Source organism: Diorhabda carinulata, chromosome 9 (genome assembly GCF_026250575.1).
Source record: "Diorhabda carinulata isolate Delta chromosome 9, icDioCari1.1, whole genome shotgun sequence".
Classification (NCBI taxonomy): domain Eukaryota; kingdom Metazoa; phylum Arthropoda; class Insecta; order Coleoptera; family Chrysomelidae; genus Diorhabda; species Diorhabda carinulata.
This window is the reverse complement of record NC_079468.1, coordinates 10489856-10509518: the sequence shown is the minus strand read 5'-3', so window position 1 is coordinate 10509518 and position 19663 is coordinate 10489856. Positions and strand designations below refer to the sequence as shown.

General features: G+C 33.7%; 2 protein-coding genes across 14 annotated transcripts in view; one reads left to right on the top strand and one right to left on the bottom strand.

Annotated features, from left to right (window-relative positions):
- Window positions 1-19663, top strand: part of LOC130898237 (A disintegrin and metalloproteinase with thrombospondin motifs like) — a 141533-nt gene that overhangs the window by 88662 nt on the left and 33208 nt on the right. For 7 of the 9 annotated variants that reach the window (XM_057807361.1, XM_057807360.1, XM_057807355.1 and 4 more), the window contains 2 exons: window positions 11722-11864; window positions 15563-15618. In XM_057807361.1, coding sequence (XP_057663344.1) covers window positions 11722-11864; window positions 15563-15618 — 199 coding nt within the window. Of the gene's footprint in view, window positions 1-11721; window positions 11865-14934; window positions 14988-15562; window positions 15619-19663 lie in introns of all 9 variants that reach the window. The other 2 variants (XM_057807364.1, XM_057807356.1) reach the window with 1 other exon arrangement.
- The window catches only part of LOC130898240 (homologous-pairing protein 2 homolog), a 65596-nt gene continuing 56513 nt past the window's right edge, over window positions 10581-19663 (bottom strand). For 4 of the 5 annotated variants that reach the window (XM_057807367.1, XM_057807369.1, XM_057807368.1 and 1 more), the window contains exons 2-3: window positions 11494-11676; window positions 10581-11159 (exon numbers count right to left, since the gene is read on the bottom strand). In XM_057807367.1, coding sequence (XP_057663350.1) covers window positions 10707-11159; window positions 11494-11667 — 627 coding nt within the window. In that variant the 5' untranslated portion in view covers window positions 11668-11676 and the 3' untranslated portion in view covers window positions 10581-10706. Of the gene's footprint in view, window positions 11160-11493; window positions 11677-12742; window positions 13399-19663 lie in introns of those variants that run through there. The other variant, XM_057807370.1, reaches the window with a different exon arrangement.

Sequence of the window (19663 nt, the reverse complement as noted above, 5' to 3'; positions counted from 1 at the left end):
GTTTTTGGAGCAACCATATATAGCAACAATTGGCTCATCTTTCTTCAATTTATGAACCATACGCACCCTAGGAAATATAACATCAGTGGCACGAATTGTCCTGATGCAATTACTGAACAAACTGTAGTGACATTTTTCCCCTTTCCCAAGATGTTATCGAGCCAACTTGTTTCTGACCCATTGCAGCCAATATTTTTCCAGGAGTTTGCACAGTCGATATTCCTGTTTCATCAACATTGTAAATACGATTGGCTGTAAATTTTTACTTTTCCATAACATCTTCTAAGTTCTTGAAAAACCGGTCTACTTCAGGTTTGTTGAAGGCAGTAATTCGGTTTTGACTTGTACCTTCTGGTTTTCGAAGGTTTATCTGGGGATTACGCTTTAAAAATAGATCGACACAATCTTCACCAGCCAACTTCTTTTCGTAATCGAATCTTTCATTTCTTTGTTTTTTTACTGCAAAATCATAGGCCACAGATCTAAGTCTTAAACGAGTTATCCCGTAGAAAACATTGGCTAATTTAATAATGTGTAAAGCAAGGGCTTGCTCCTCTTCCTTATTGAACACTAGACGTCTTCCCAACTCAGACTTTATCAAATTATTAGCTTTTTTTCTATCCCTTAAAGTAGATTCCGGTGTACCGAATGCTCTACCAACTTCCTTCATTATTCGTCCGGCTTCTATAGCATTCATAGCCATTCTCTCCTGCTCCTCAGTCCACTGACCCCTTGTTGTTTTTCTTTTATATGTCCTTAGCATTTTTTCTATAATAAAAAAAAACTATTACCAAAGAAAATCCATATGGGGTAATTCCGCGCAGCGTGCTATTACCCCAAAGTAAATGCGCGGTATTCCCCCAAAGCACGCCTTCGAATAAAAAACAGTTTTTTTGGCAAAGGGTAAAATACTACTGAACTATTCATAGTCAAGATGAAACAGTATATATTAAGCAACAATTCAAAACAAAAACGATACTAACAGCATATAATACAACAAACTTACCTCCACTTGAAGATCACAACAAATTACACAAACATGACATAAAACGCACAAACCTCACTTACGTTCTGCAGTACACTAACGTTCTAACGAAACTTTCGACGGATGTTTGTTTCTAATGGAAGAACATATGCAATGTTGCCAAGTCTTTAAGAAGTTTATAGATTCTGATTAACCTGGATGCGCGTTATTCCCCCGTGCGCGGTATTCCCTCGACTTCCCCTAAGACAACTCGTAAGCAAATTTAACAGGACCCTACGAATTCATATGAAAAACAAAATAATAATCTCATTCGATCTTGGAAAATCAAATTTTTACTTCGTCATCAGATGCAAAACATCGAAAATTAACACTAAAATATATGGTCAGACAAAACTGCAAAAACCTGACATAACTTTTCGACAAATTGTTTCAAGTATACAAATTTCTCTCACCTCATTATTTAGGTACTGTCTGGAAAATATTTCGATAAAAATTTAATACCAAAATAAATAACATATCAAAAACAAATGAACTTTAAAAGAAATAATAGAAAAATTTCTGAAGAATACGAGGATATATTGAAAAATTCGTAGCCTACTATAGAACCAAACAAAATTTCAATGTCAAAACATTTTATTTCTCAACATATTCTCCTCTTAATTGGATACATTTAGTACAGCGAACCTGCAACGTCTCTAGACGTTGGAAGAAAATTTACGACCTTTAAACTTTTTGTTCAGTTGAGGAAAGAGATGATAGTCGGACGGAGCCAAATCTGGTGAATAAGGGGAGTGTTCTAGTAATTCAAACCCTAAATCACGAATTTTTTGCATGGCAACATGAGATTTGTGTAGAGTGTCGAATAGTAATCTCCAGTTGTTGTTCTACCCTTATCCAAAAAATCAATCATGATTACTCCATGGCAATTCCAAAAAACTGAAGCAAGAACTTTTCCAGCAGATTTTTGGACACGAAACTTCTTAGGTCTTGAAGAACCAAAGTGTCACCATTCCATCGATTGTTGCTTTGTTTCTAGATCGTAGAAATATACCCAAGTCTCATCTATAGTAACAATTAGGTTTAAGAAGTCTACGTCTTTTTCAAATCCAGCACAGATCGAAAGCGATGCTTCTACCCTTGCACGCTTTCGGTCAACATTCATACATTTGGGGATCCATTTTGCAGCAATTTTTCTCCTGTCCAAATTGACGTTAAATATATAATGAACGCGCTCCTTCCCGATCTGTCATCATTTTCAATGGAAAATTTACCTCTTTTGAAGCTAGCAGTCCAATTTTTCAGGGTCGCATACGAAGGACATTGATCACCAAGGGTATTAAGCATATCTTCGTAAATCTGCTTACCTCTTAACCCTTTTAAATACAGATACTTGATGATGGCTCGATACTCCAATTTTTCGATTTTCACAATTTCGGTGGACATCTTTTTTATTTTAATATATTGCGTAAGATTGGTTTACTTTTTTGACGTCAACTTTACACTGACACATCTAATAGGTTATTATTCGTTGCTATGGTAACGCAATATTTTGTTTATACATGGAACTGGTCTAGGCTAACTAGATATCATTACATCCTCTTATGTATTTATTTCATCAGATGTTGTTTTTTTTTATTCCAATATTCCTATTACAATTGTGAAAGAATGTTGATGAAAAAATGGTACAAAATAAAAGAATACCCGAACATACCTCAAAACGAATTATCAAAGCTATAGAACTGACACTTACAACATACTATGGGAGCTCCATATCGAGTGTTATAGCACAATTATTAATGGAGTTTGTGAGGAAACTATCTTAAGCAAATTTTATATGAATATATTCTTTTTCCATTATGTAGATGTTTGCATTACTACTGTACAAAAACGATCAAATTGAAAATATTAATAAAATATACAATTCTTGTCATGAAAAACCTCACAATCCAAATTGAACAGAATAATAAAATTAATAATTAAAAATAATAAAATTAACTAACTGTGTCCTCAAGATATTTGAACTTCATTTCAAGTAATCCAAAGAAAGTATCTGAAAGGAGTGGTAAATAACACATAAAAAAAAAATAGATATCATAATCAACTTAGAAGCAAAACAGAATCTGAACATAAAACATTTTTCCTTGTTATACGAACAAGAACTTTACCAACAACTATCGAATTATTCCAATAAATATGATATTAGTACAAGTCATGAAGGACATACTACTCGTAAATTATCCAAATATTTTACCAAACTAAAATGTAAATGAGTATAACGCTGTCTACATAGAGCAGATATTTCAGTATTTGGAAAATAGACTGAAAGGTCATCAATACGATAAAAAAACATGAAACTTACGAACTATCTGAAAAAAAAACAAGTTCAATTATAAAGATTGAAAAACTCTTGAAACGTAATCAAATACACAAAAAAGAGAAATTTTATAAATGATTTACATTCACAACGAGAAAGCTATCAATAATAAAAAACATGAAATATGAATTTTTTGTCGATATTAACATCCCTAATAGCTCGCAATTACAAGGAGAGGTTTGTACCCACTAACTAGCTTCGCGTCTCATCAGTGTGGTATAACAAACTCTCATTTGGGCTTCAAACCCGAACTGAAGACAACGTCGAAGAGCGTCGCTATTTGGTTATGTAATTAAAACATTTCCTAGCGAACGCTAACTAGTGCTATGTTCCCTTCCAACCTCAAACCACTGATCTAGTGGAAATCTAGCATTGTCGCAGATAATATAGATTCTGATGGTGAATGAGGTATATGAAATATATCATAATAAATGATTTCTACTATTCACCTCAGAAAAAATTTCGAAACTTGTCAAAGAGCGTCGATATTTGGTTCATGTAGTTAAACATTCCCCGGCAAACGCTAACTGGCGCCATCCTCACTTCCAACTGCGAACTACTGTCCAGGTAGAAATCTAGCGTAGTCCCCGATAATATAAATTCCAAAGGTAAAGGAGGTGTATAAAATATATCAAAATAAATGATTTCTACTATTCACCTGAAATAATTTCGTTGATGAGAATAATAACGTTCAAACTAGTCAATATTTACAAACCTCTCCTTGCAATTGTGAGCCATTAGGAATGTTAAGAGGGGTTAAGATCGTAAGAGGGGGGGCTCGTTAGCTTCCACATAGTTCTGTAAGCTCCAATTACAAGTCATAATGCAGTGTTTTATAAGACGTCCATTTGCTTCAATAGGCAACCTTTGGCTGAAGAGTACACTATAGAACCATAATCTAGCTTGCTTCGAATTTGTGTTTTATAGACAGTTAGTAATTGTGTGGTATCGGCTCCCCAATTATGATTTACTAATACTTTAGGAATGTTCATGTTTTGCATGTAGGATTTTTTAAGTTGTTGAATGTGACTGTTCCACGTGAGTTTTGTATCGAGCATCATTACCAGGCATCTGTGTTCACTTACGTACTGCAAATTCTCTTTGTATGTCAAATTGGGCAGGTTTATTTGGTTTTTTACTGAAAAACACATTTCTTTAGTCTTGTTTATAGAAAAACGTAGACCTGTTTTTTCTGATCATTCTTCTAGAGACTGGATGGATTGTTATACCATAATTGAAGCCGTGTGAATATTTCAGTTACTAACATAGATGACAATATCATCTGCGTATAAACCAGTTTGTACCGGAGTATTAATATGGTCCACTATTTGATTAATTGCTACTAAGAAAAATGATGCACTGAGTGTTCATCCTTGGGGAGTTCCATTATCTTGATTATATGAGTTTGAAATTTGGTTATTACATCTAACTCTAAAATTTCTGTCATAGACAAAGTTTTTTACGAATGCCAGGAAGTTTCCATCTATACCCCACTGTTTTAATTTTAATAGGACATCGTATTTCCACACAGTATCGTAGGCTTTCACAATATCGAAGAAAACAGCTAGTACTGGTTGCTGGCAAATGCTTCATTTATGACAGACTCTAGTTTAACTAAGTTGTCCATTGTACTCTTGTTTTTCCTAAATCCGCTTTGTTGTTTACATATCAAATTGTTAGATTCCAAAAAGTATTGTAGACGTTTGTTTAGTATTTTTTCTAATAGCTTGCATAAAGTGGATGTTAAAGAGATTGGTCGTTAAGAATTCGGATCTGACTTATCTTTGTTTGATTTTAAAACAGGAATTACGATTGCTGTTCTCCATGATTTAGGGAATTGCTTCGTACAGAGTAGAAAATTGTACATATCCAAAAGGTATTGTTTAACATTTTCTGGTAGATTCGTGAGGAAACTATAGGGAATTTCGTCATGTCCTGGACTAGAGTTTTTCACATCAGTGCTTCTTTTAGTTCACTTGTACTAAGTGTTAAATTCAGTGGATGATTGTTTTCGGTTATGACTATCTCTTTTTCTAGGTTGTTCTTATTTTCTATAAATATAGGGTCGTACATTAAGTCACTTGATTGTTTCTGAAATGAAGTTGTTATTAGTCCGTCACCGGTAAAGTATTTCCGTTCATATTGAGGGAATGTATCTTGTGTGGTTGTATGAAATACCTTTGATTCTACGGATCTTTTGCCACATTTCATACGGAGTAGTATCATCAGTTATATACTGTTTCCAAGACTCACGTTTACTTTTTTTAATGATGTATCTCGCTTTTGCTCTGTACTTTTTAAAATTAACTAGGTATTTACGTTTCGGTTTGTTTGACTTTCCTATGGTTTCTTCTGCAGCTTTTACCAGCATTGTATTAAATTTTTCGATATTACCTTCCAATGTTCCTAGATGTGGTAGGGAGTTTGTAATAATGTTTTGATAAGATTGTCAATCTGCATTTTCTGTCTTCCATATTTCTAAAAAGGATATTTCGGTATTTTTGGATTTGTAATATTTAATTACTATAGGCCAGTAATCACTATCATAAGTAAGCAGTTTAGGTCTGGAGCTATATAGAGAGATCTATGGCAGAATGGTTGCCAATAAATGAATTAAAGCGAGTTTTTTCACCCGTATTAAGTAATGTAAGATTGGTTGAGTTTAGAAGATGTTCTATGACGTGGTGCTATGTGCAATAAATCTCCTACTATAATCCTTTGTTTTGGAATTTGATCTATCTATTAACAATTCGAGTTGTTTGGAGGTAATTTCCGTATCTGATGGAAAGTATATGTTGCATATATATATATATATATATATATATATATATATATATATATATATATATATAGGAGAGAGAGAGAGAGAGAGAGAGAGAGAGAATTGTGTTGGGGAATTATTTTAACTGCGACGACGTTTGATTGAATGGGCATTACTTCTGATTCCAAATTTGAGTTGACATATATAGATACACCAACGTTGGCTTTACTAGTGCTGGTTCTGATTTTGTGATAGGCATAAAATTGTTTTAAAGAATATTTTTAATTTGTTTTGAAGTTTGTCTCTTGTAGGCAGATGACTTGTGGAAGTGTTTGTTTAATTAAAAGCTTAAGCATTTCGATATGTGTAAATACCCCTTGAATGTTCCTCTGAATAATAGTCATTTTGTTTTAGTTTCTTTAATATGTGCTATCCTGAGACGCCTCTGTATCTTCCGACACGTCAAACTGGTTATTCAAATCTTGTTTCATTTTATTGAGAATTTTTTTCTTGACTCTTGTCATCCTGGCTTCTATTACTCTTTCCTTGGAATATATTTTTGTCAGCATGTGTAGTAGGCCTTGTATGTCTTGTGTGTACTCCAGAGCAATGTCTAAAGGGGCGGAAGAGCTGTGTACGTCTTCTAAGAAGCTTTCTAATTGGATGTAGTTTAGTATATATAGCGGTGATGCTTTCTGAATCAGGACGAATACTCTATAGGCGACCCAATCACCTCAGACCACGTTCCTTTATTGGTCAACACATCTTTTTTCAATCCAATAAAACCCCCTCCAACTAGCTTCACCTATCGGGACTTCAAAAATGCCGACTGGATCTCCTTCGCAAACCATATCAATACCAATTTACCCCAACCCACTATTCTTCGAACTACCGAAGAACTAGACAAATACGCGGAGGATTTCCAATCCCTCATTATCGATGCGCAAGACATCGCCGTCCCTCTTACCACCGTTCATACCAACTATATATATCTCTCAAAATATCCGATCCAAAATTCGTCAGAAAAGACAGTTATATAGGCTGTACGTTAGAACTAGAGACCCAGCAGTCAAAACGCAATGGAACCGTCTCAACGCCCAAGTCAGGCTGGAAATCAATGCTGAAAAGCGGAGAAAGTGGGAGGCCGCCACTGCCGACTTGGACTATAGACGGGGTCGTGCGTTTTGGCAACAATTCTACAGACTAACTGGCCAACGAAAGTATGTAGAATCACACCTTGAAGTACAAGGACACAAGTATTTCTCACCCGAAGACAAAGCTACCGTCTTCAAAAACAGCTTACAAACTGTCTTTACTCCAACTGACAACCCCCATTTCTCAAGGGACTTTGCCGATGAAACCCACTTCTTCACCCAAAACATAACCCTGAGCCCCCACTGGATTACCCAACTAAATGAGAACATTCCACTTCTCGCACCATTTACCGTGGATGTTGTTAGATCGGCTTGCCGAGCTGGGAAGAACTCCGCTCCCGGGCGGGACGGAATCTCAAGACAGGCATTAAAAAACCTGCCTGAGACAGCTCTCCCTAAGCTCTGCGGTCTATTTGACGCCTGCTTGGCTTTCTCTTACTTTCCTCAATGTTGGAAATCCGCCAACACGGTTCTCATTCCCAAACCCAGCAAAGACCCTTCCAATCCTGAATCTTACCGCCCTATTTCGCTCATCAGCGTCTTGGGTAAAGTCTTTGAACGTTTGATTAAAGACAGAATCTGGGACTTCTGTACAGAGCTTAACATTATTCCAAAACTCCAATTCGGATTCAGGCCCAAACACTCCACCCAAAACGCCATCACCAATCTTCAAAAAATCTTGACCAAAGCGATGAACCAACACCAGTGTGCCTCCGCCATTTTCATGGATGTTCAGAAAGTTTTCGATCAGGTCTGGCATGCCGGACTTATTAGGAAGCTTCTGACTATCCGCATGCCACCTCCTACTATAAAATTGATATATTCATATCTCACCAACCGCTCCATCAAAGTCAAAGTTGGTCATTGCCTTTCCGAATCTTTTACCCCACTTACTGGCGTTCCACAAGGCTCAATTCTGTCCCCACTACTTTATATAATCTATACGTATGACACTCCAATCCCACTGGACCCAACATGCGCCCCCTCAATATCAAATCCCAAAATATTCTGAATCAATTTTCGGATTGGTGCAGAAGATGGAGGGTTACTCTCAATTCTCAAAAAACTCAAGCCATCGCCTTCATACATCCCCAATCCGTGCGCAAACATCAACCTCAAAACCTCCACTTGAGACTTTGGGGAGAGGGGCTCGAAATCCGCAGAGAAGCCGTCTATCTGGGTGTGAAATTCACTCACACTCTCAATTGGACGGCCGATCTGAATGACACTCTGAACAAAGTACGGAAACGAGTCAGGCTCATCAAAGCTCTTGGTGGAAATTTCGGACGAACCCACCCCCTGACCCTACTTCATACGTATAAAACATACATCCGCCCCATTATCGAATATAGAGCAAACGTCTTTAGCACCTTGCCCGAATATCTGATCAAAAGACTCCTGACCTGCGAGCAGTCCATTCTTAGGTACTGCCCGATATGTGATTCGAACCATCGAATCAAATAATTCCGCTGCTAAAGAGACCCTCCTCATCCCCTGGACCAACAATATGCGGCCACTAGGCTCATACCCAAAAAAAAGCTCCCTTATCCGCCTCTCCGACTGCTTGCAACAGCATACGAGGATCTCCCGGAAACCTACCTTAATTTCCTCGATAGTTCCCCCATATCAGTGAGATAAATTCCGACCCCCAATTCTAGCTTTAAAAAACGAAATAGGTGACATTAATTAAAACCAAGAAAGAAGTAATCTGTTAGCTAGGGTAATTAGTTTGCGTGCTTTTATAGTGGGTTCTCCTATTTTAATTTCTCCTTATTGACTCAGAAAATCGTCTACAACTTGTTTACTTGAAAGGTAGATGCAAATTCTTCCATTTGATATCCTTGATGAAAACAGTACATTTTTTGGTTATACTATGGTTCCTACTGCAGTGGTGTACTCTTGAAGTTTTATTGTGTCTACTGACGGAAAAATTATTGCTTGGTCCTTAGTTGGAAATTTTGGAGATGATTGTTGTCGTATGATTGAGGAATATGTGAGAGTTTTTTGATCGGGATTAGATGACGGACCTCTGTAGTCAGAAGCACCACTTGACATTTGGTAAAATTTTGAGTAGCTTTCTTGGTTTTAAATTTAAATCGAAATTTCATTTCGGCGATAGTTTCAACCTGAATCCGTCCGACTCAGTTTATTTCCAGTGAAACCGACACTAATTGTGACGCTGTCTATATAGGGCAAACATCACAGTATTTAGAAAATAGACTAAGAGGTCATCAATACAATAAAAAAATAAATTCAATTATAAAGATTCAAAAAGTCTTGAAACGGAATCTAATACACGAAAAAGGGAATTTTTAGAAATGGTTCACATTCATAAGAACAAAAAAGCTATAAATGATATCTATATAAAGATTTAGATCTAGATAAAGATCTAAATAATTTAAGTAAAATTTATAGCTCTTTTGTAAATTCTAATAAATTTAATATATTTGAGATGTGGAAACCAAAAAAAAATTAATTTTTCTTATTGTAACAAAGTTCTTAGTTGATTTTATCCTGCATGAAGGTGATCTATAGATCAAAATAAATAAGCAAATTGTCAGTGTCAATATCATATTTTTAAAGACTTAAATAAAAGTCGAAACGTCGAAATTTATATTTCTTTTAAAAACTTCAAAAAAAACTAATTTTAAAACAGAAGAGATATAGAGAAACAGAAGAGAATATATTAGAAAGAAATAAGAAATTGAACAAATTTATATTTATATATATATATATATATATATATATATATAAATATATATAAATATATATAAATATATATAAATATATATAAATATATATATATATATATATATATATATATATATATATATATTATATATATATATATATATATCATACGTACTGTACTTTCCTTCGTGCACTGGATACTATCTAATAATTTTATTTAAACGGCACATTTTTTCAGATAAATACTCGTAATAAGCACTTATACATAAGAGACTTCGAATACCAATATTACACATATTAAATCAATCAACTCAGCATATTGCTATGAGCTATTAGTAATATCTCAACTTTACTGAAGACCTATTGAAAAATAATAATTATGGAGATGACATGAGGTATATATTAGTATTTGTGTTAGAATTCAAGAAGCCAGACTACATGCAGCTCGTGGTCTGTTGCCAACCTATGGTCTTGTTGAGAGTGCCCTTGAAAGTCCAGATACAAAAAATAGGCTTTTTAAATTGACTGAATGAATATAACATCTGTAGTTTGTATATTCTTCATAAAAAAAATCAATATAAAATTCTAACATGTAAATTAGACACATTACATCTATATTTTTTATATTTATTACAAATAACGCGGCAACTTGAAGTAAAATTACAATTCTTATTTAACAGCATGAAATTATAATATTTATTATCATCTACATTCTCATTGTCAACACAACTCGCTTAAGAATTATTGGAATTTATCAACTGAAAATCCAGCACCTTCATCAGTTTCAATACCAATATCTTCGCACAACTGTTTTCTAGTTTTTGGATAACTATCTAGAATTGTATTCAAAATATCAAGACCAATCCGCCTTCTGTTTTTCATTTCCTTTAAATATTTCTCAAATTCTTTTGAAACTTCTTGCTTTTTCTGCGAACAAATAACTTCACAATCACTATATCCCTTTAACGTGTTCTCAATATCCTCGATTTCTTTTTCGAGATTTGCTTTTCTATATAATGCAGAGGTTAGACTGACTTTTCCTTTTATGTCTGATACTAACTTCGTTTTCCTTTTACATTCGTCACGAAGCTCTTTTAGCTGCAAAGTTTTCTCGTTTATATCTCTATCCAATTCTAAAAGTCGCTCTTGCAAATCTGAAGATGATTCGATAGCATTTTGAATTATGCAGTATATCTATAAAAATAGTAATAGTTTAATAATATAGTATTCATAAGAGCATCCTGATATACATAAATTGTACTTTCCATACATTGGATTTGCAAGTGAGGGTGAGTACTTCATTTCTTGTTTCTACTTACAAAAAAAATAGGAATTTAGTTAGATCGAAGAATGTCTAGAAAAAGGTGATATGCAGTTAAATGCTTTGATTACCATTTATACAAATTTAAGTAGGCTATTTTGCATTAGGACAGTGCAATATATATTATAGTTTTATTGGTATTCCAATTATCATACGCGAATAAAGCTAATAATAAGGATGACTAGAAATTTTCAAATGAAACTATACCTTTTGCTTTCCATATGTTTTCTCAAGTATTTTTCCCTTTTGAACCAAAAAAAACAATGCTTTCATAACAGCAGATTTTCCAAAATCACCTTTTACTCCACTCTGGATATCATTTGCAGAATATGGCCGGTTGTGATATTCCAAAAATTTCAGAACTGCCTCGTTACAAGCCATTTCTCAAATCTGAAACATTATTACAAGGTATAGTTCTTGTTAATTTTTTTTCAGGGTAGGGATGCCACTCCTTATCTAGAAAGAAACAGAGTAGGTAGAGATGCCATAGATTCAGCGGCAGCTTTAACAGACATGGGAAAATATTTATTCAGAGAGAGGAGGCTTCCTGTATATGATGTAGCAGTCGCCATAACAAAGTACGTATCTTCTCGTTGGATTGAGATATAAATAATAACATAATATGTGAGAAATACATTTCTAAAATTATTAAGGAAATTTTTGAAATGGCCAAGTTTTCTAATTAGTACTGAGAAAGATTTCAAAAATACTTCCTTACTTTATTAAAATGTGACTGAAACAAGGATCAGTTTAATATGAAAATGATTAAGAGTTTTTCATAAAAGTATGTTGTTCGATATATAATATAGAGTAGTAATATATAGCTTGTAGAGTGAATCGTTAAAAACTGATGAGACAATCTGGCAGAAATTCCTAATATCGATCGGGGAAACATGTATTCTAGATGTAATATAATGCAGAATGTAATTAACCACCTTATTCACGCAACTACAGCATTTACAGCAAATTTTTTTTAATAGCAACCAAGTAGAATGGCACCTCTCATCGACAAAAATAATCTAGTTCATTGTTAACAAATTGTATGCGTGACTCAATCGAATTTGCAATATTAGTATTGCTAACGAAATTTTACCCTGCTACCAAAATTATTTTTTGTAAAAAGACAGATGACTTGATTATTGATATTTCATAAACTCCGCGCTTTCATTTTGTTTCCTTCACTTATTAACTTCAAACTCTTTATATTGATAATAGACTGTAGCTAATTATTTTTTTCTTTTATTTTGTATGATTTTTAAAACTTGTTGCAGACACATGTTGATTCTGTCAATATTTCATCAAGTCACTAAAAATAATGTTTGCCAGTAATGTGATCTAATATTAATTGAATATATTAGATCTTGAGTCAGAGACATGTCGTTATCATAATATTTTTGTCATAATACATTAACGCTAGATTGTTTATATTGATAACAAACTATACGTAATTACCTACTTTATGTAATGATTTCTTTTTCACACTATTTAATGATTTTATGATATACATCACTTTTCAAGTGTTCCCTCCCCCTCTTTTCTTTCTGAATGGTGATACTTAGACTGATGAAATTGGGAGCGTGAAAAAGTACTATTTCTTCTCTGTAGAGTAGTAACAGGTGATATAATAGGCATCGTAGCGTCACCAGGTAACTGAAACCAATAATATTAAATAGGCAAATGTAACCTCGTTTGGAAAATATTTAGAATACCTATTCAACCATTATATTTTTTTATTCGCTATGTTTTGATGTTTAAGATTGTTGGACTTGATGAAATGTGCCAGGAGTGATTGCCGTACATTTTTCAAGTTCGATGTTTTAAAACGTCAACAATGCCAGGTGCTATAGCGTAAACTTTAGATTTAAGGTATCCCCACTGAAAAAAATTTTGAGGTGTTTAGGTTAGGTCCTGTGATAGAGTTGCACCATCTTGTTGGAACGTTATTTCCAAGTTATCAAATTTATTTAAATTATCTTCCATAATTTAGGGAATTAATGATCCAATTGCATTTTCTTACATTTCGAGATATCCAGATATACTTCACTGGTTAAATAAGAGTTCCATATGTGGTTTTCCAAAATACCTACCCAAACATTTACTTTTAATGGCCACTGTGCATGTCACTCCAATACCTCATCTTTTGAGTATTAACATTTCCATCAAGAAAGAAATTACTTTCGCCACTAAAACAAATTGTCCTTGCATAATTTGGGTGTTGGAGAATTTTAATGGACATACTGTCACAGAAATACAGCGTAGTCGGGGTTTTCATGTGAAAGTTGAAACACCACTTTCGATTTGTATGGATGAAATTTGTTATTGGTCAACACCCTGTATACTGTACTATAACTGACTTCACCGTTAGACTATACTAGGACTGTGAAAAAAGAAGAAACTTTGAAAAAGCTTCCTCAAATAAGTCCTCGATGTAGAGTAATCAGAGTATGCGTTCCGTTGCATGAAAATTATTTCTACTTTCACCAATAAATAAGATTGATCTAAAAATTCATGGTATTATCGCATGTAAAAACGTCAATCACAAAACTTCATCTTTCTTGATAATTTTAGTGTTTATTAATGTTAACCATCGATAACATGGTAAATAAAAGAAATTGTATGATTGAATATCTAGATACGTCACAAACGAGGTCCAATTTAATATTATTGGTTTCAGTTACCTGATGACGATGCCTATTACGTAACATATTACCACAAGTAGAGAATATTACCACAGTTCATTCTGTGATCCAAATTTCATCAGTCTTAGTATCACCGTTCAAAAGAAAAGAGGGGGCCTTTTGAGAAGCACTGTATAATAATGATAATGACTTAAATTTATTAAATTTCTACATCTCTATGAGTTTTCTAGAGAACTAAATACTGTAGAAATAAAATCTAATAAACCATTAAAAATAACACACCAAAAACAATGTTAATATTCAAACACATTAGTCAATAAGTTCCGTGCCTGGCATCGTCTTTTTTGTTAGTATAAAGTAATGCTGCATTGGTTGTATTAAAAATGGATAAAACCACGTGTTGCATATTGATGAAACATACATTTTGATGGAAAAAGATACTAAGCAAGTAAAACTTTATGTTTCTCACATTACATCGATAACAACGGTTAAAAGGTGCGGAACATACAAATATAGCAAGACTATATAGCAATTATATATCCCAATTATACAGCAATTATCCGAAGGGACGCGTTGCCAGAAACCCCTGGCACTGTTTTGATAAAAAAATTCTTAAAAAGTGTATTAACTTTTTGTTTTGTCGAAAGCTTTGCTCAAATGGATCATGTAGAACTTTTCCCTCTAAAGATCCTTTTGATGATTTCACTATTAACGAAGTTTTTTTCCTACATAAAGTTTCTAAAAGAAGTTATGCAATAACATTTTAATTTTTTCATATCAAATTTTGATAATTGATCAATAGTAAATTTAGAAAAACTCTACTTATTGCAGAATTCATTTAATTACTGATTTTGTAAATAAATGATCTATCTTTCCAATAACTTATACCAACATTCCAATTAAGATTGAAAATATCTAAGAAAAATATTGGTATTTGTTCAAATTAAGACAGGTTTTTTTGGAATCGAATCACACATAAACTTACAAGATTAATACGTTTTTTATTTAGATATGACATGTGCCGCCGTAGAAAAGGTGGACGATGTACCAAAGGAACAGCGGGTAATTTATGCGCTAATTTTATTATTTAGTTTATTTATTCATTAGCGTGTACATATAAATAGCTGAGATTACTAACCCGGATCAAAAAAGGACAAATTGAGAGGGTGGTGCCAATCGGATGGTGGAAATGAGAACTAATATGTTATTCTAACAAATAAGCAAAATATTCACCAAGAGATACTTTATTACGAATCTATACATTAGTTTATTTTCAAATCAGTTATCTAGAAATTATCAAATGTTGAAGTAGAATACAAATAATTTTCTAACTATAAAATTTACCTATCATATGCCCAAAGGATGCATTTGTTAATATCTTCAACTGTATACGAAATATAAACGGTGATCTAGATTTTCAACAAGTATCTCTTGGTAAATCACATATTATGTGGAAAATGGTTACCAAATATTCTTGTTTTGTGCAACAGTATGTTTTCACATTAATAATAGAGTGTGCTGAAATACAAGAATAGATTGAATCACTCAACCTATCATATTTATAAAGTTGCACAAGGGAGGAATAGATATTCTAAAAATAAGAGTCACATTTTGAATGTTGAATCAATTTTTTCCAGACTAGACATGTGCAGAAAATCATACCCCAGTGATGTTTGCAATCGCGGAACGGCAGGTACCAAAAAGCAAAAATTCAAGCACTTTCTTTCCGTACACTAAACTACTCTTTATTTTTCTTCTAAAATATTGTGGATTTGAAAAGTTATCTTCTTAGTATTAGAATCAATTTATGCACATTATACAATGCTAGCAAGAACAGCCTAAGATGTATTGTAAGTTCCCAGGTTCCTAAGCACTTTATCTATTATGTAATTATTTATTTTCATTTAATGTAAATTCATTCATAGACTCGATTGTGATTTTTTTAATAATATTCAATGTACCTTAGCAGGTCAATTCATTATGCTTCACATGGGCTAATCATTTATAGCATTTTTATAGACTTCCTGTTATTTTGGTGCCCATGTCTATCTAGGTGAAATCTTATTTTTGAAAGTTGAGAAGCAATTCTGGCAGTATTATTTTCACTTTCCATTACACCAGTACAACTTATATATAGATCAATTCTAGTTGATAGTTTACATATTAACATAACTTCTATTTTTGATTTTCGCTTAATTCAAGATAAAAACTGCCTTTCATATCTTTCCATTTTCCTTATTCTTTACCTTTCCCTCTATCTAGTCTAGCTCTAGTAAAAAGGGGACACAAAAGATCTTTCAGGTCGTAGTGCACGTACAAACTTCTTATACATCAGTCCTAATTGAATCTTACCTTTCTCTGTTTAGTGTTTCCTATAATGTTTGGTGACCCGGCAACTCTGTTTAATTTTGTTGGGGACCTCGATGTTAAGAAAGGAACAATTTGAACACATATATTTTGAAAATTTGAATAGATGCAAATTTTCTGTAATAGATCTAATAATAGAACAAATAATAATTCATCAATAAACAATTTGGCAAATGCAAATATCATGGACTAAAACTTTCGGAAATTAAATTAACTAAGTTTTCGGGTCACTATGAACATTGGCTGCAATCTAGAGATACATATGATTCTTTAATAAATCAAAATTGAGTTTTAAGATATATTCAAAAGTTTCACTACTTTCGCTCGGCCTTAGAGGGTAGCACAGCCCAAGTTATATGTGGTTCTGAATTCTCCTAAGACAGCTAGACAGATGCATGTTGCACCCTCAGCATTAGTTCACGTGCAAAACAGATTAGGCGAGTTGGATATATTCGTTTGTTTCTGGATTCATCAGCTCAAACCAATAATATTAACTAAAGAGTGCTGCGAGTGCCTTAGTCTAGATTATATTTCGATTCATATATCAGTCATTGGTATCAACCAGGTCACTTCCTCGGTTGATAGAGTGGGTACAGTTTCCTCTCACCCAACGTTTAACTTATTCAGATCCATCATTTCCTGTCTTATGATTCCTGTGATAAATGGAAAATTATCAGTAAAAAATGTCGACATCACCAATCTTGGTATACCCAGCCATCTTTTGCTCACTAATGCAAGATTTGCAACTGTTGGTAAGATATACATTCTTATAAGAAGTAGTATCTTCGATAATGGTCTCGATCAAGTGCGACTAGGTGGATCAATTTCCTGATAGTTCTATAGATACGTTCAGTGCTTATTTTTATATTCGTAGCGTCGATAGAAATGTATCCGTAACTATAACAACTCAGCTGATTTATTGATAAGGGAGGTGAACTGGTGAACTGGACACGTTTTCGTGCGATGAGGTTTAACGACACCGGTACTACGTACTCCCAAGCTTGCTTGTCATTCTATACTTGAATGGGCCCATTCAACAATCAAACCATTCATTTCTCCTCCCACACACTCATCATCTCACTAAATTTTTTGCTTATCTAAGAACACACTAATTTATATCGACTTGGTCCCCAGAATTTACTCTAGTCAATAAGGATAGATATTGGGCCATTAATGCGAGAACACTAGTCCGGAAAATTGTTCGCAGATGTGTACTTTGCTTTCGTATAAACTCTCCAGTGAGTATTATGAGAAGCCAACCTAAACAGCGTGTATATCCATCATTTCCATTTCATACTATAGGAGTGGACTATACGGGTCCTATCCTAATTAAATCAAAATCAGGTCGTAGCACAAAGATCACTGCTTATCTATTTGTTTCACGACAAAATGTGTAGAGTTGCTTAGTGACTTATCGTCAGAATCTTTTCTTGATTCGTTTCGTCGATTTATAGCTAGATACGGAAAACCGTTTGAAATAAATTCCGATAATGGTACTATCTTTCTTGAGATAAATTAGAAATCAAAGATTGAGCAATTCATTGTCGATAACTAAAATAAATTGCAATTATCTGTTAATAATTGTGGGATGAATGTACATTCGAAAAATTGTGTATAGTTTTGACTGAGATCGAGGGCATTTTGAATTCACGATTCATTACCCCTCTCTCTCCTGATCCTGTTCTTTCCCAAGCTCTTACTCTATCACACTCCCTTATTGGACTTACACCTACTTCACAACCCGATCAAGACATAACGCAATCAGTGTTGAATCAGTTATCAATATTCCAATATGTCCAACGACTGCTACATTTATTTTGGAACTCAGATCATACCCAAATTGGAAATTCAACCAACGCTCCTTGACTATCGAATCACTAGTATTTTTGAAGAAAGTATTTTGAATCACACTCCACCATTTAAATAGCCATTAGGACTTGTGGATAAGCTCTATTTCTGCCTCGATGGTGCTCTGCAAGAGTAGCAGATGTTAGAATTGGTTCTAAAACAGTGCCCTGTTTATTTGTATTTCCTATAGAAGACAATTATTAGAGAACAATGGGGTTTTCCTTAAAACCGCACCACCTTCAATCTTATTCTAGATCAATAAGATTATTGATCTAGAATCGGAAATACATAAAACCTTTGCAATAAAACAACACTTCATAAGAGTATTTTTAGATATGCATAAAGCCCGCGATACGGTCTGGAAATAATAATATAAACACGATGTGACTGGTCAATACGAGGCAACATATTGGAATATATCTATAAATTCTTACAATACAGACAGTATGAAGAGCCAATAAATGGGATATACTAAATACGAGATTATTTCTTATAGCAATAATCTTGGTCACAACAAAAATGTAAATCGCGAGTAAAATGCAGACTATTCGCAGATGGTTTTTTATTGCAGAGTCAAAAATATTGCAAAAATAACTGAATGAAATCAATTGGAAACTACATAGTCTAACATCAAAGTATACCGGGTATTAATTAAGTCCAATGGCAACCTGGAATTAATATACTGAAGTCATTCGCATTGGAAAACTTGAGCGCAGATTATTGATTAGATCTAAACGGATTACGGAACGATCGTCTACAACTCTACTGAGAAAGGTCTTTTTGAATCAGTGGAAGTTATTGAGAATACAACACTTTACATCTATTTGGGTGCCACCGCACAAGTTTTAGCCAAAGCATTTATTGGGAACTAAAGAACTACCAATTTCTTAAACATATCTTATGCTGTTTCTGTAACATCTAACAAAAGAAATCTATTGACCCTCAATGTTCTATCTGATCATTTCAAAAATAAAGTTTTTCTTTCCAGCCCAGTTACCACTTCCCTTTTCTATGGCAGAGTCAAAATATATCTGCTCAAAACAAGTTTTGGATTTCCCATATATTAATGACATCGCATCAATAAATTCTCCTCTTATCTACATCAGAAATCAGAAATTTTAGTATTCACATACGATTCAAAAAACAAGATGAAATTGAAGCTAATCCGCCTTTTACTTCGAGTACTCTGTCAAATCCTTCATACTCTCATCATTTCTTTCCGTCATTTTAAAAGCGATCAAGAAACCAACCTTAAAAACGTTCTTATAATATCCGCCTGTCAAAGTTGACTAAAAACCTGCTGTTAATTATAATCTTCTCGTCGTATAGCCACTCTAATTGCGACAGAGTTACTAAATTGCAGAAATAGTAACATAGATGTTGATTTCATGTGGGTCCCCATTAACAGAAAATGAGAAAGCAGATCAAATAGCGAAAAATACATGTGCCAACCAACAATCATAAATGAACAACTTTATCGTACAATACGGATTTGAAAGCGTATAATAAATGCAAAATGCATG